The 15,517-nt window shown below is 33.0% G+C and overlaps 1 protein-coding gene across 2 annotated transcripts; it reads right to left on the minus strand.

Moving 5' to 3' along the window:
- Nucleotides 1-6,170: 6,170 nt before the first annotated feature.
- Nucleotides 6,171-14,247, minus strand: LOC109817090 (sister chromatid cohesion protein PDS5 homolog C). 2 transcript variants are annotated; one of them, XM_020382283.3, is made up of 14 exons: nt 13,873-14,247; nt 12,259-12,462; nt 11,969-12,150; nt 11,070-11,196; nt 10,757-10,954; nt 10,605-10,652; nt 9,627-10,496; nt 9,389-9,496; nt 9,144-9,217; nt 8,586-8,637; nt 8,117-8,203; nt 7,998-8,041; nt 7,252-7,326; nt 6,171-7,178 (listed from the first exon to the last, which is right to left on the minus strand). In XM_020382283.3, the coding sequence occupies exons 1-14, from the start codon at nt 13,972-13,974 to the stop codon at nt 6,638-6,640; spliced, it is 2,712 nt and encodes a 903-aa protein (XP_020237872.2). In that variant the 5' UTR covers nt 13,975-14,247; the 3' UTR covers nt 6,171-6,637. The 2 variants fall into 2 exon arrangements, with proteins under 2 accessions (XP_020237872.2, XP_020237873.2); XM_020382284.3 differs by having other exon boundaries at nt 6,171-7,175; nt 13,873-14,246.
- Between the last annotated feature and the right edge of the window lie 1,270 nt (nt 14,248-15,517).

Raw genomic sequence — 15,517 nt, forward strand, 5'->3', positions numbered from 1 at the left:
GTTTTTCTTTGATCAAATTAAACTTTCAAATTTTTTATATTTATTCACTCTTTTATTATTATCGTCATTATTATTGGTAACAGTGATTATAGATTCAATTAAGGACGAATCTATCTTTATGTAAATTGAGATAAATGTTCTACTAATTTTTTTATATTCACTGTTTTCTATATATATATATATATATATATATATTATTTATCATGTTAAAAATTAAGTAATTTTTTTTTATATTGTAAAAAAAATTAAAATTAATATATTATTTTTGAAGTATATTTTTTTAAAAAAGATATATTTGAGTGTAACTTGCTAACTTAATTTTTTTTTAAAATAAATGAATGTAAGTTATCAAATATATATAGTGCACACATACAACTCATATCATTCAGCAAAATCAACATCTAACAGCTTATGCGTCGTTACGCATTTCAACTCGAAGATCTCCTACAGCAAGGGTGAGCAGTCTAAGTGGCTAGGTCCCACCGAACCGAGAAAAAAAAACCTTTTTGGTTTGATAGGTAAACAACAATTTGGATATTAATCTGCAACTTCACGATTTCTCAGACTTTTCCACTTAAACAAGGAAGTATGGTACTATGTCAGGATAGAACAGTTGGGTTTAGGCCTACCATGACATTAGCTAGCTTAACTAAGCCACCTATGGAATTAGCCTACCGACTATCCTCCAAATACCACAACCTTCCGATACTCAGTTAGGAACTAAGTTCCCGACTTCGTACTTTACTCGATTGGCCGCTTGTAATCGGTATAGCTCGACTTGGCCCCTATATCGTGGTCGCTTTGTACACGTGTGCCTCGACCTTGCCCACACACGGGACCAACTAAGTACTTAGAGGAGAATAACACAATGACCACTCCAAGGGACAGCTTCCCAAGGAGTGTTTTCAACAAATTGGGCTCTAAGAGCACCACAGCTTCCTCAATCCACACAATGGGATGAACAACTTCGAAAAAATATCTCCTCTAGTCTTAGTGGTCAACAGCTCGGCCTTACAGCCTACACAGCGTATCATCAACAACACAGCTAAACTATTTTAAATAGTCTATTCAACACTCAACACAACTCAGCTTAACAGCATTAATAGCTTAGACAGCATACGACACAGCTCAGCATAACAACATTAATCAGCATAAGCATCATACAACACAACTCATCTTTACATCATACAACATAAACATCATACAGCACAACTCAACTTTACATCATACAGCTTAAACATCATTATTAAGTAAAACACCTTCACGTTCAGCGCAATAGAATTTGCACCCGGCCTGAACCAACCAGAGAGCTCTAAAACTCTTACGTGCTCGACACAATAGAAGGAAGAGACTCCCAAGAGTCTCACAAGTCCGGCATACCAAGCCCACGCTCGGCGCAAGTAAGGCAGAGACCTCACCAAGTCTCACGCCCAGCGCGCTCATTCTGTGCCTAGCGCCAACCCAAGCAAAGACCCCAAGGGAGTCTCGACGCCCGGCGAGATCTAATCATGCCCGGCGTCATACCAGTAACCCAACTTCTTGAGTCCCTATCTGATATCACGCCAAGTGCGGTTCTCTCACGCGCGGCGTGAGCCATCTAGGGGCTTCCATTCCCAAGCTCGCCTGACGCAACCAACCTTGCGCCCGGCGTGCTTGATCAATGGAACTATCTGATGGTTACACGCCCAGCGCCAAGAACTACTCCCGGCGCAATATCAAACAGCAACCCTCAAACTTCAAAAATTTCACCCAAAACCTGCAAAATCAACCAGCTCAAACACATGCAATCCATCAAATGAACCACATTTTCAGAATACGACTCAAAAATTAACTCCTTTCCAACATGCAACCATCAAACACCTAGAAATCCCAATTTTTCCCGAAACCCCGAAGACGCAATCTCCTCAAATCTGACCATCATTTTTCCAAAATCAAACCACATTTGAGTTTCTAAACTTACTTCCAAACAATTTGAACGAATCTAGCTTCCTTTACCTCGGAGGAGAAGAATCCGAGCTTCCGGGAAAGAGTAGGAGAAGACGAAGAGAAATGGACAAGGGAAGAAGGGAATTTGCGCCCTCAGCTAGCTCCGTACGCCTCTAATCAGCACTTACAGCCACCAAGGAATTTGAGAATGATAAAACAAGAAAGGAGAGAGTGGGAAGAAGAAAATGAGAATGAAAGGAAATGTTGAGAGGGAGGGGGGAGAAGGAGGGAGCGGGTCTCACATAAGAACATTGTCCTTACTACTTAAAATTCATGGATCTATCATTGATTTCAACGATGAGAGTGATAAAAATTATAATAAAGGCAACTATTTAGTAACTTTATTTATAATATTTTAATCAAAACCACTTGTTTCAATTTAAGGGTTGAGATTAACACTTTAATTCTTAAATAAATATGTTATTATAATATATATTATGATAGTGAAATTTTTATGAGAATGAAAATTATCACTTTCAATTGTCAAATTAAAATAAAATATCTTGATTAAAATATTCATTAAAATGTATTAAAATATATTATTTATCATATTAATTTTCTAAGTTTCTCTTACTCACCCACCATCATTGTTACTTATAGTAAAATAATTTAAATTTCAAAAATAATTATATAACAAAGTTAAAATTATACGTCTTACTAAAATATAATTTAACTGTCATTTTTTATTTTAAAGTTATTTTATACTTATAAATTTTTATATATTGATTAAATTAAAATGTAATTAACAAATTGATATATAAATTTTAAAATATATATAAGTAAATTATATTGTGAAAAAAGATATGATGAGTTTCTCGCAGGTTTACTCGACGGGAATACGTTTAAACAATATAAATCAGCCTATGTTAAATATGAATCCAAACTTGCTTCGTCTTTTACAGGGACGACCCAATTAATCTTTTGCCATTCCTATTTGAAATGTGAAGAAAGGAAAAAACTAAATTGAAGTGTTGGAGGCGATTTTTTTCCCCCACAAACTTTTAATAATTGCTTCTGTCAATGGATAAAAAAAATGTTACTTCTGTCCAAATAGTAGCTAATAAATGGAAATAGATCAACAAAAATGAGCAACTATTGAAAGACATTTATAACATAGTTAAATTGATATAATCTTGTAACATTATACCATATTTTACTCAAAATTAGACAAATAAATAATTCAACAATCTCTCACTTAAATGACAACTAATTATTAGATTGATGAAACTATAATATCAAATAGAAACTACAAAAACAACAATTTAAGTGCAGAAATGTTGGGTAGAAAATTAATCTAATATCTTTTGAAAATAAGATTGATGTCATAATCAATTTTTTGATACTTCAATTTCTATACGTAGAAAAAGTTATTCCTAGGTTTGGTTACTAAAAGGAGAACAAATTGGAAGGGTTATTCAGTTAACATGTGTTTAGAAATAATTGAGTCAAAGTGTTGCTCGAATTTTGTTATCCCTGCTATCGACAATGATTATTAGCTTTTGGTGTACTTGTTTTTGAAATCCATGGCAAGTTACTTTGGTGGTTCTAAGTGTTGGTGTACTTGTTTTTTTTTTCTAGTGGATGACTAGTGTGATAAGATAATGAGTATCATAGGGTTGGGATATAAGAGAGGGTTTCTTGGATATAAAAAAAAAAGTGTTGCACTATAGACTCTGATGAGTTTGTAAAAAAATCTAAAACGTTATTAGGAGACTAAATCCATATCACAAATGGACTGAACCAAGATAAAACTACAAAGTCATCTTCTCTACACTATCTCTTTGTTGATTTGTATTTTTCTTGATTAATTCGTATTGTTCTTTTACTATGATTTTTGTTATTCGAGTTAATGAGGTTTTCTCTTCGCCGTCTTCTTAATTATATTCTTCATGGATAAAAGGTTTTGGTCTCAATTTTTTTTAAAAAAAATTCGCTCCCTCTTGTGTTATTAAGACCCATTGGTTAACAATTTCTTATAAAAGCGCTTCTTCTTAAATTGATTTAAGTGTGGTAGTTTGTGGAGGTTAGGGATTTTCTTCAAGAACAACCCAAACAGCTTTGATACTTACACGGATTATTACTGAAAGAGGAATTGATCTTTTGCAAAATGCTTATGTTATGCTTTTGAAAGTTTGTAGTATATTTTAGAGTTTAGACTATCTTAATTCATTTACTTTTGTTTTGATAGAATCAATGCATGTCACGTGAGTTGATAGTTTTAGTTTTGGAAAAGTTCTGAACACATATTTGAGTATGTTTCTTTTGATATAACATTCATATTGCTTTTGCAACATTGTTGAGATAAATTCTGCAGCTTTTGTTCATAATGCAATTTTTGGCACAACTACTTATCACTTATTGTAGTTTCTGAATTGCTGCACTTTGATATTCTACTGCTCAAATTTCATCTTCTAACTTTGATCTTCTACACTTATCATAGAATCAAATAATTATTTAATCTTAAATTACTTTAGTATTTAATAGACACGCATTATCAATATAAAAATTATCTCACTATCAATCATTAAAAGTATTATTAATATGAGATTTTTAAGTAATTATTATAAAAGTTAGTAAACTTACTATAAATATCAATTTATAATTGGATTAAAATATATGTAAAAAAGAACTTTATACTACCAATATATTTATTATTTATTTTTTAATTTATTTAATTTTCATGTAATGTCAATGTAAATATCTTTACAATATCAACCAATAAGAAATTACTTTTTTTTTAAAGATAGGAAAAATTATAAAGATAGATTGAATCTAAGTCTCCATTCTTCTAACTATCCCAATCATTCCCTACCCAATCACTAAGTTAATTCTAGTGATTTAAAATAATAATAATTATAATAAAGTGCTCATGGCTGGTTTTAGTTTGACTTTATAGTAATGATTTTTATGAAACACATGGATATGTATATATTATATAGAATATAATATGATATGATGTTGTTAAGTAATAAAATAAAATCGTATTTGAAGGAAAAGGCATAATTTTTTGTCATATTTAATTAATGAATCTTAAAATTAGTTAAGTTAGGATATGTGTATGTTTAATAAAACACCATGTTTACCGGATAGTATTTCCTACTAAAACTGTTTGAATTTTTCTTCTTTTTTTTGAGTTGTTGAAAAACTGTTTTATGTTAGAACGACTAAAATTAAGTTCTCCATCCATATAAGAAAAAGTGAAGTTCGCAAATCAATTCAAAAGTTATAAGATTCGTGGTAATAAGTGAGGATTGATATTTATGCCTTTAGCAACAGGACAAAAGCAAAGTCACTTTTGCATGACCCATATCTTCAATTGGGTTTTTGACCTCTTGTAAAGGTACACAACATGTAACTTCACTTTGCAGTAACGTTTGACCAATGAAAAGAGAAGAAAAGACTAATAAACAATTATCACCAATAAGATGAGAGAAAATAAAAGTAGTGGTTGTTCTAATCTTCAACTTGTTAAATTATATTTTTAGAAATAAACGATCAAAGGCAGCTGAAGATTTGGAGTTCTAACAACCAACAAATTATGAAAAGGTAAAACCACCACTAGCAATTGTCTGTAACAAGAATGGGGATATTTAAACATCGTCAGTGGCACAAAACATTTTAGAAAACTGTTTTCACTGTTTCAACATGTAGAATTTAATGAAATTTAGATGAAATCACGGAAGATATTTGTTTCCAAAAATCACGAGCCTTTACTGATTAGATTAATCATCAAGAAAAGATGAAAAGAACAACACGCATTCCTCCATGTGTTTCAGTTGCCCAACACAAACCATATTCTCGAACCCTTTATATAGCTAACAACCTGATTGTTGAACACAAAAATGTTCTTTAAAGATACTCGACAAAAACGTGAAAAATGCAAGCATTTCCCCTACTGAGCTATTAAGCTCTCATGTTAACAGTGGAACGAAATCGAGGTTATAAGTATGGGTCAATGTGAAATATCAATTATTGAAAACAATGATTTTCTCATAACGCGATATCTTAGAAATATCAATAAATTTAGCCACATGCGTCTGAAGGGATATTTTAACTCTTCAGTACAGTACAAATTTTCCAGCTTAGTTTGGTAGTGATGTTCATATCCAACGCAGGATGTTTGTGGATTCATGCACTGGCTAATGGAAACCAAATAAACCGTACAAAGATTACGTTCCACTTAGTGTCTCCCAACAGACCAACTTGAATAGCTTCCATTCCAGCACGTCAATTATGCTTGTAGGTATTGTCTCAACAAAACAACAACCACAGCTCAGCACTGAGCAACGCAAAAACGTTAATTGGGTAGTACTTAGTAACATCAGGGAGTGCCAAAAAAGCATTCTTTAAATGAAGGTTGCTAGCCAAATATTTTCAGGTGTTGCCTTCAAAAGACATCCATCTAGTCTAGACTCTAGAAACAATGGAGATGATACTAACCCATACTACAACTAAACTAACCTAACTATAACCATGCTAGCAACAAGAAGATAATTACCACAAACGATGAACAGCTACGCGATACAGGGCTTAAATTCTTTTGATTACTCCAGCCATAGGAAGAAAAAATTAATTGCTGTGCGTAAGAACTGACATGCAGAAGACAAGCACGCAGTTAAGAGGAATAAACAGCAAGAATAAATACCCACTTCTAGCTTCTCCGACGCTTCTTTCCACTCTTGGCCTCACTTCCTTTTGCCTTTGATGAACCTGAAGTCTTGCCCTTGACCTCTTCTACATCTGCTGAAACATCGGAGTTATCATTCTCGGGATCTTTTCTCTTCATTAAACCAGATTTCACCTTGCCAGTACCATTAACATCAGTCTTTCCACCACTTTTGGGAGGTTTTCCTTTGGAAATGGCAGTCTTTGGGGTTTCTAGCTTGGATTTTCCACTTTTAGCAGTTTCTTGCTTAGACTTCGCAGAGGGTTTTGGCGTGCTAGTGTCATCATCCTTTGATTCGTCTGACTTGGAAGTATCAATGTTCTTGGACTTATTACTCATTTTTTTAGCAGCAACAATAGATTTACTGCTACCACTTTTAGGAGTGCTGTCCTTAGATTTTCTACTAACTTCTTCCTCTGATTTGGTATTGGTCTTGGAATCTTTGGATTTGTTGCCATCTTTGGACTTCTGGTTAGACTTCATGGATACACCCTTTGATCTACTGGATGCTGCTGCTGCTCCACTGCTAGAAATTGAAGTAAAAAATTAGATATCAAACAAGGGGTGGCACTGAAATAGATTTATTGATATGCACCAACCTTCTGGAAGGACCATCCATTTTTCCTTGCTTGGTTGATTCTCCAGCACTAGTTTTCCCTTTCTTCTTTGGTGCCCTGAATAGAACCAAAGAACAATGCAATGTAAATAAGACCAAACAAAAAAACAGCTGGAAACCACACCATCTACGTCACAGCATCAAAGAAAATCACAAAGTACTGCAATAAACAAGACATGCCCATTTGAATCCTTCGAAACAAAGGGAAAACATGAAACAATCTACTAACATGTTCTTAATTGAAAAAATTCAATCTCCATTTTCCAATGCAGCACATAGTCCTATTGCTTCAGGAGGAATACAAATAGCCATGTTTTACAATTTGGCACTTTTCCATCTATATATAGTTATACGCCAGTTAAAATATTTCTTTTAGCACTCAATACAATTTATCAATTTCATGCACTGGATTTCCAACAGCATCAATAACTAAAGGACATGGACATAATAGGACAAATCATACGCTCCAAATCAAGGCACCGATCATTCACAAATCACATTGAAAAAAGCAATAGGCTCAGGTTTTGGGGTCACATATCTCATGTTGCTTTCTTTCAAACAATGTATCGAAGAAATCAGTAACAAGCAACAACACACAACAGATAGAGTTTCTGCAATAGGGCAATATCACAATATATGCACACCCCATAAAAACATCCATTAAAAATTAGGATAATACAGCCAAAAGATTTATCTATAAAAAAAACCATCAATATATGCAACACATACATGTCAGTGGAAGCATCAAGGCTTGCTCGATCACTTTCTTCTTCCTGTCAATAGAAAAAATTGCCATTAATTTGGATGCAGAGAAAATTTAGTATAAAAAGTACAAGGCATAGACCAACCCCATCGGCATCTGAGTCAGCTTCAATGACTTTCCATTTTTCTTTCATAAGATTTAATATTTCTTGATCACCATCATCATACAAGACCTAAAATAGATAACAGGTGTGAGAAGATAAAACAGAGGGTTCATTTGGATAAACTTAGAAAAAATGCTTTTATGAAATACCTTTTTTTTCACATTCTATTCTTTCTAGAGAAAAGCACTAATAATGTTAAACATTTGACTTTTTTCAATTTAAAAATCACATTTTTCATTTAAAAAGCATTTTTTCCCTTCAAAAAAAGCTCAAACAAATGGGACATACTAGTATATTAAATTTTTTGCCAATCCAAATGTATCCCTAAAATAATATGCCATCTAGACCTTCCATTAAATTGTTAATGAAGATGTTTAAATGGGCAAAGCATACAAGATTTTTTTATCAGTGATGGCAGGTAGAGAGATGACTTAATAAACTATCAAATCACCTTGTGCTTTTTTTTGGCAGAATCAAAAGAATGAATAGCACCTTTGTAAAACCTGTAAAGATTATGTCAGTGAAAAATATAAAATAAATATCTATTGCATCAAAATTAACATGCAAACTGATCATAAGTATGTGATGCGAGTGAACTCAAAAGCCCATACACCCTAGTTTAATTCAAGTATATATTCTCTCCAGCTATTTCACATTAAAGCTTTCTCAAATTAATTTATATATAAGGTACCTATTACAATTAATAAGAAGTAATTTGTGTAATTATGATAAGGCACAGTTAACATATAAACTATCAAAATGAATTAACAAAAAAATAAATAAATAAAAATAACCCAATAAGGGAAATCTTGAATTCAAACCATCAAGATCATCATAACTTCAACAAAAAGGTTTAACAAAGATACATGTAGTAATGTAATTGTAATATACATAATGCAAATATGATTAACACAAATCAACATCACTCCAGATTAAGAGGTAAAAAAATCATGTTAACCAAAATTTCCAGTGACAGCAAGTAAAAATTGAAGTTATGCTAAGTACTTACTCCCGATCCTTAGGCCACCAAACTTTGACCCGCAAACCAACAAGGTTTTCACCATATTCCTTCATATCAGACTCCTGATACAGCAGCCAGATAATTAGCCATCAGTGCGAGAAGAAAATGGAAGTGCTGGAATTAGCAAGACATAGCTACAGAAAGGATTTTCCCAAAGGGAAAGTACCCTAACAAATATATCTTTGAAGCTTCAACATTATAATTTAAAATTTCAGAATGAACAGAATGTATACATTATCTTTTCCAGAAGTGCGTTTCCTTTTCACATTTGTCTTGGGAATCTCCTCTGAATTTTCATCTTTAGTTGATTTTGTACCAGATCTTGGAGAAGAAACCATTTCCTACAAAATTAACAATGATTCCTCTAATGAATTATTTTTTAAAAAGAACAAAACAGGATAAAATCACGTCACAATAATGGTAATATACAGCAACAAAGAGGAAAGCACTATATAAAGCACAAAATCATACCTTGTCTACATCTATAGCAGATGATTTTGCTACATCTGTTTCAGAATTAGCTTTCCCCCGCGCTCCCTTTTTCTTGTTATCTACCTGTCTTGAAGAGGATCCGCAACTGCCCTTTTTGTTTTCATCTAATTTCTTGGCTGAATGTTTTTTAGCATCTGCATCATTTGTAGCACCGCTTCCTTTTTTTACTGAATCTACCACACTATTTTTTTTCACATCAGAGTTTTGAACAAGGGCCTTTTTCGCTGACCTCCGGGCAGGTTTGGCTTCAGAATCACCAACTCCTCCCGACACCTTTGAAACATCCTCGGCAGTCTCTTCTTTTACAGGGCCATCTTTCTTTTTTGCCCGTCCAACTCTCTTCAAATTATTTTCTTCATACAGGCTCTCCCTTGGTGGAGAAGGAACAATTTCAGATTCATCATTGCATGCCTTTGGTGATGAAATCTTATCATCAATTTCTTTGTCATTCTGTGAAGGTCCTGCTGCTTCAACAGAATGGTCCTCAGGAGGGGAACTGGGAACTTTCTTACTGTTGCTTTCATAGTCGACCATTTTCTCAGCTTCTTTCTCCTTAGCAGCAACTTGAACCTTGGAAGGTTTTGCCAATTTTGTCGAAGAGCTTGTTTTCTTTCGTCGTCTCTTGGAAGCCTGTTCTGGCTTTTGCTGACTATTGTCAACTTTTACAGTATTCACATCATTAAGCACCTCATGACCTTCCTCTTTCTTTTTGATGGACTTGGAATCAGCTAAAGCATTATCTTCTCCAACACATGCAACACCATTGCTCATGACCGACTTTGGAGATGTATTCGCATCAGGATTATCTTGTTGAGAAGATGTAACCTCCCTTGAATCCTTTTTATCGACCTGATCAAACCAGAACCGACATGTTTCAGTTTTCAATTCTGGAAGATAATAAATATCTAGAACTTCAAGACACATAAAAAAATCGGAAGCATAGAAGTGAGTGCATACATGTGTTGACTCTTCAAGAGATTGTTTTGCTGACTCACTCTTATCTTCCTGAAAGATGTCAAAAATCAAAATGGCCAAAAGAAAATTTCATGAATTTTCTCATCCGGAAATGTTTCAAATATTAATTGGCAAAAGACCTGCGGAAAACTTACCACATGCTCACTAGTAACACATGTATCATTTTTCTCCAAGTCATCAGACATATCTTGGCATATTGAAGCAAGTACCGCACTATAATCATCTAGAGATAAACCCAAAGATTTCACTGCTTGAACCAAGTAGGGTTTAAGCTTGGTTGCACAACTTTCAAGGACCCTCTCCCCCAATTTTTGGGCAATTGGAGAAACTTCCTAGATCACAATGATTATCAACATCAAGACAGGTAATATTTGAACAACAAAACCAAGGGTCAAGCTTAAAATGTAATCTACTAAAAAAATGAAATTGAAACTGTCAAACTCCAACCTCATTGTCTTTCTTAATGCTGGCCAGGAGTGGAGACAGCAAGTCTATGGATATATCTTCACTTTCTTCTAGAACAAGGGTCATAATTGTTTCCATGGATGTAAAAACAAGTTCTGGATGATGTCCCCTGAAATTTTCAAATGCAGCTGGTTAGAACCATGCCCCAACATTAAGTGTTTCCAACTGTCTTAAAAAAACACAGTTTCATATGTGTAAAAACTATGTTGCACAGGTACAAGTATGAGTACTGGGTTCAATATAATACATAAATACATCAATTTTAAAAAAAATCAGGATACAGATGTGGCAATATATATTAAGCAAAAAAATATACACACACACACAAATATATATATATATATATATATATAATATTGCCTACATTTTATTCACTTTGATTTTTCTTGATTTCTTTATTTTATCTTTGTATAGCTGATATTAACCCTGATTTTTTGCTTCATCATACTTTTGTTGGTCTGTAATCACGTGCAGAAATTACTGAAAAGGCATAACTGTAGTCAAATTTAAATAAAAAAGCTCAATTCAAGTTACAATATTGATTCATTCATTATCCAAAGGAAAAATGTACACAAGGGTTGAAGATAAAGCCAGTCACGTTGTAATACAAGGGCAGCCAAAAATACATGTATCAGTATATGCTACAGGTACAATATGGATACATACAGAATTTTAATGTATTCATGCATCAGAGGGTAAAATTTTATGGAAGAAAGTAATCAGTAATTACACAAGTTAGAAACACATTAAGAATTTAAGATAGTTCAGACATAGTAGTTAAAGATCAGAATAATCAAATTATGTTTAAATAAATTATAAACATCATAGTATTTGAAGCCATGATGATGTTGAACTTGTCCAAATCAGTACTATAAACTTACCTTATTGTTTTCAAGAAATGCTGAAACATCTCCAAAATCAGGGCATCACATTCAAGGTCCAGCATTACCACACATGATCTGACTTTTGCAACAGTTTCAAGAATTGAGGTCCTCTTTGCATATGATCGGCTTGCCTCATCATGTAGATTTTCAAATGAAGATACTATCAATTGGAAGACCTCCTGCACGAAATGTCAACGATGACATTCAATTGATTTACTGATGCCTTTTGTGAGGAGCATGATAATAGTCAAGTCCATTCAAATTGTAGTAGAAAAAATTGTTCACACCTTCATTTGATCATCATCATAAGGAGCTTCAGGTGCAGTGATTCTTGTTATTTCACTAATGCAAGAGGCAACTGCAACTTTGACATCATCATCTGTGTGCCTTAAAAGTTTGGCAGCAATCAATGCTTTCAATGATGGAGAGAGTGCATTTTGCATAGAGTCAGGAGGTGACTGATCAACCCTTGATAGGCAACTCTCAACTCGCTGCATTGCAAAGGAAAAAATAATATGTAAAATCACAAAATGTTCAATACTTTACCCAACAATTTATTTTTTTGATTTTTTTGCCCACAGTAGAATATACAAAATCCTTATTTAAATAAAAAAAAAAAAAAACAATATAATTCAACACAAATTTTATTTTTGACTTGCCACTACCCTGATGTTTGAATACACATAATCCACTAGCATTGAGTCTTTGTCTTAAAATATAACTAACTAATATGAAAGAAAATTCAAATTATCCCATCTGCCCCGAAATTAAAAATAAAAAAAAATGTTCCAGAATATGGCTCTTTTAAATGACTTAAAATTAGGATTTGTAGCAAAGGGAAAATAGATAGATAATCCAATCAATCACATGAAAACTTAATTTCAATAGCTTATTTCGGGAAATAAAAAATTATCCAGTTCTCCCAATTGAGGGGCTTGGTAATGTTATTTATGTTTTCCTCACCATTGCAAATATCTAATCACAGAATTGAATATGAATCACATAGACATCAGTGATATAACAATGTTATAACTATCCGATTTTTCAAACATGAGGAAGTACATGGTGTTCTACAATCATTGCAGTACCAAAATGCCTTCTCTAAATAGGTTACATTTACATAACATGTTCACCTCTTCCTCCGAGTATATTATATACTTCTAATTCTAAGTTCTATCCACCGGCCAACTCAATCCTGAGTGCAATACCAGGCATTTCCTATTCGAATGGCATTTCTTGAGTACACAGATCAATAATTCTAACAAATGATAAAAAGCTGAACAAAACCTATTTCAGGACCTAATTCTATTTTATTCAGTTCCATCGCCTATTTCATGCATCCCTAATCAAACACAAGAAGATTGATATTGACTATAATGAATTCCGGCATATTAATCTCCACTTACGAAATCAAACCCCATAAATTTAAGGGGTGCAGCAGAGGAAATAGCACATAATACGATTATATTGCCTGGGATGTCTAGCACACCGAAAAACAATCTAAGGAAGTCTATCGTAACTTGAGATAAACGCTATAACACCTATCAAAGATTATGTGTGAGTTTGTGTTGCTGTTAGCACACTTTCCTATAGAGGTTCAAACTATAACATCGTGTCCAGACCAATTGAGGCCGTAGAATAACAATATGGCATCAAAGGTTTCAAGTACTCCTCCTTTTTTCTACCGAAACCTCACGAAAACGTCACAACCAGACAATTTGAGCCGCGAGATTGCGATTCCCGGGCTCCACTCCGCCTATTGATATGTCACGGATTAAATAAAAAAAGAAATAACATGCACTAACACGCATCAAATAAAATAAAAATAAAAATAAAAACAAAAAAAAAGCGGTTAAAATAATATTTGAAGGGAAAAAAGGAAAAAGAAAAGGCGGTATTACGTCTAGGAGTGGGAGGAGTTCCTCGAGCGACGAGGGAGGATCTAGGAGCTTGTTACCGGCTTCGAGAAGCTTCTCTTCCAATTCTTTATCCGTAGACGCCATTGTTGGTTCCGTCTCTTGGTCCTGATCTTCCACAGAATAGCGCCACTCACCTCGCTTCACTCTATTGAGGCCATAAAACCGTTCCTATGGAACCCGATTTGGAAGTAGAGGTTGTTTCACGACGGGACGACAAGATTAGGGTTTTTCTCTATTTTATTTGCTTTTCCTTTTTCCCCCCTTTTTTTCTGCGATAGAGAGAAAAAACAGAAAGGGCGAGTGACAGAAAAAAGAGAAAGTGAGGTGAGGTGGGTTTTCCGGAATTTTAAACCAAAATATCTCATAAATGTTATCCTCACCTCCTCTAGTATAATATATATATACCACATTAATATGTACCAACAACAACTGTCTTATATATACTTGACAAATAACGCCTAAATTATTAACTTGCACAAAAATATTTTGATTTAATCAATTTTTTTTTTGTTATAATAATGTAATAACTTGAACACAGAGAAATATGTATTATTTAAAGTTGCTAGAAAATAGACCTAGAAACAAAAATACTTGAAAATAAAAGTATATAAAGTTATGTAAAGACAAAGTACTTACGATCTTAGTATAAAAATTATATTTAATTATATTATAATGGATTAAAATTATTAAATTTAGATATATGGTATTAAAAAATTATATTTAATTATATTACAATCGAATAACATTATTAAATTCATATGTAAGGTATTAAAAATGCATTATAAATGTCTAAGTAAAATATATTTTTTTAAAAAGTGCAATATTAAAAAAATTTAAAATACAAAAGTAAGAATAAAATCAAATGTAATAAAATATATTGTTCATAATATATTAAATAAATTAAAAGTAAATCATATAAACTACCTTGTCAATAACAAGGAACATTTGATTTTGGTTTCCACAAATTTAAGACCATTATATTCATTATTAAATGTGTGTTCTTCATCTTGGTAAACTAATAACATTTTTATCTAATTTAATATCCTTTGTAATTTTTTTTACTATTATAGTTTGGTCATTGCACTTTTCTTACTTCCTTCTTCCACACTCCTAGTTTCAGACTTTTTTCTTCTCACATGTCTGTGAAAGTGTGATCACACAACCTTCCACTTTCTATTAACCTCCCTGTTTCCCCCTTCTTTTCTTCATGTCTAATATTTGCCACCCATATTCTTGAGGCAGACCACATCCATTTTTTACTTTCACATTGGACCAGTTCTCCAAACATTCTCGCAACTAATGATTGTTTCTTTATGCTTCTTTAAAAATATTACAAAGGTAACATTCTTTGGTGTATATTTTTTCATTCCTTAATAGTTCACCCGATTATTTCACTCATTTTATTTTGTACATAATATATTTGTATTTGTATTTTTTTTTTCCTTTCATGTAGAAGCAAGGATGTTTAATATCTTTGTAAGCCAGATTTTCATGCTACTTAACTACTACAATTGTAATGGAGAGGAAAAGGTGGAATGAATGTGAAAAAAGTTGTTCTATCTTAATTTTATAACCACCCACTCTTTTTATAGTTACATTTTAATATAAAGGATCTCTTCATGTCTCT

This window comes from Cajanus cajan, chromosome 6, assembly GCF_000230855.2.
Source record: "Cajanus cajan strain Asha chromosome 6, NIPB_CcT2T_4, whole genome shotgun sequence".
Taxonomy (NCBI): Eukaryota; Viridiplantae; Streptophyta; class Magnoliopsida; order Fabales; family Fabaceae; genus Cajanus; species Cajanus cajan.

Bases quoted from the DNA above. Each gene is read 5' to 3' on its own strand.
- LOC109817090 (XM_020382283.3), bottom strand. From the start codon at position 13,974: ATGGCGTCTACGGATAAAGAATTGGAAGAGAAGCTTCTCGAAGCCGGT. The intron at 12,463-13,872 runs GTAATACCGCCT...TTTGCAATGCAG, and splicing joins AACTCCTCCCACTCCTAGAC to CGAGTTGAGAGTTGCCTATC. The intron at 7,327-7,997 runs GTATGTGTTGCA...GGTTCTATTCAG, and splicing joins CTTGATGCTTCCACTGACAT to GGCACCAAAGAAGAAAGGGA.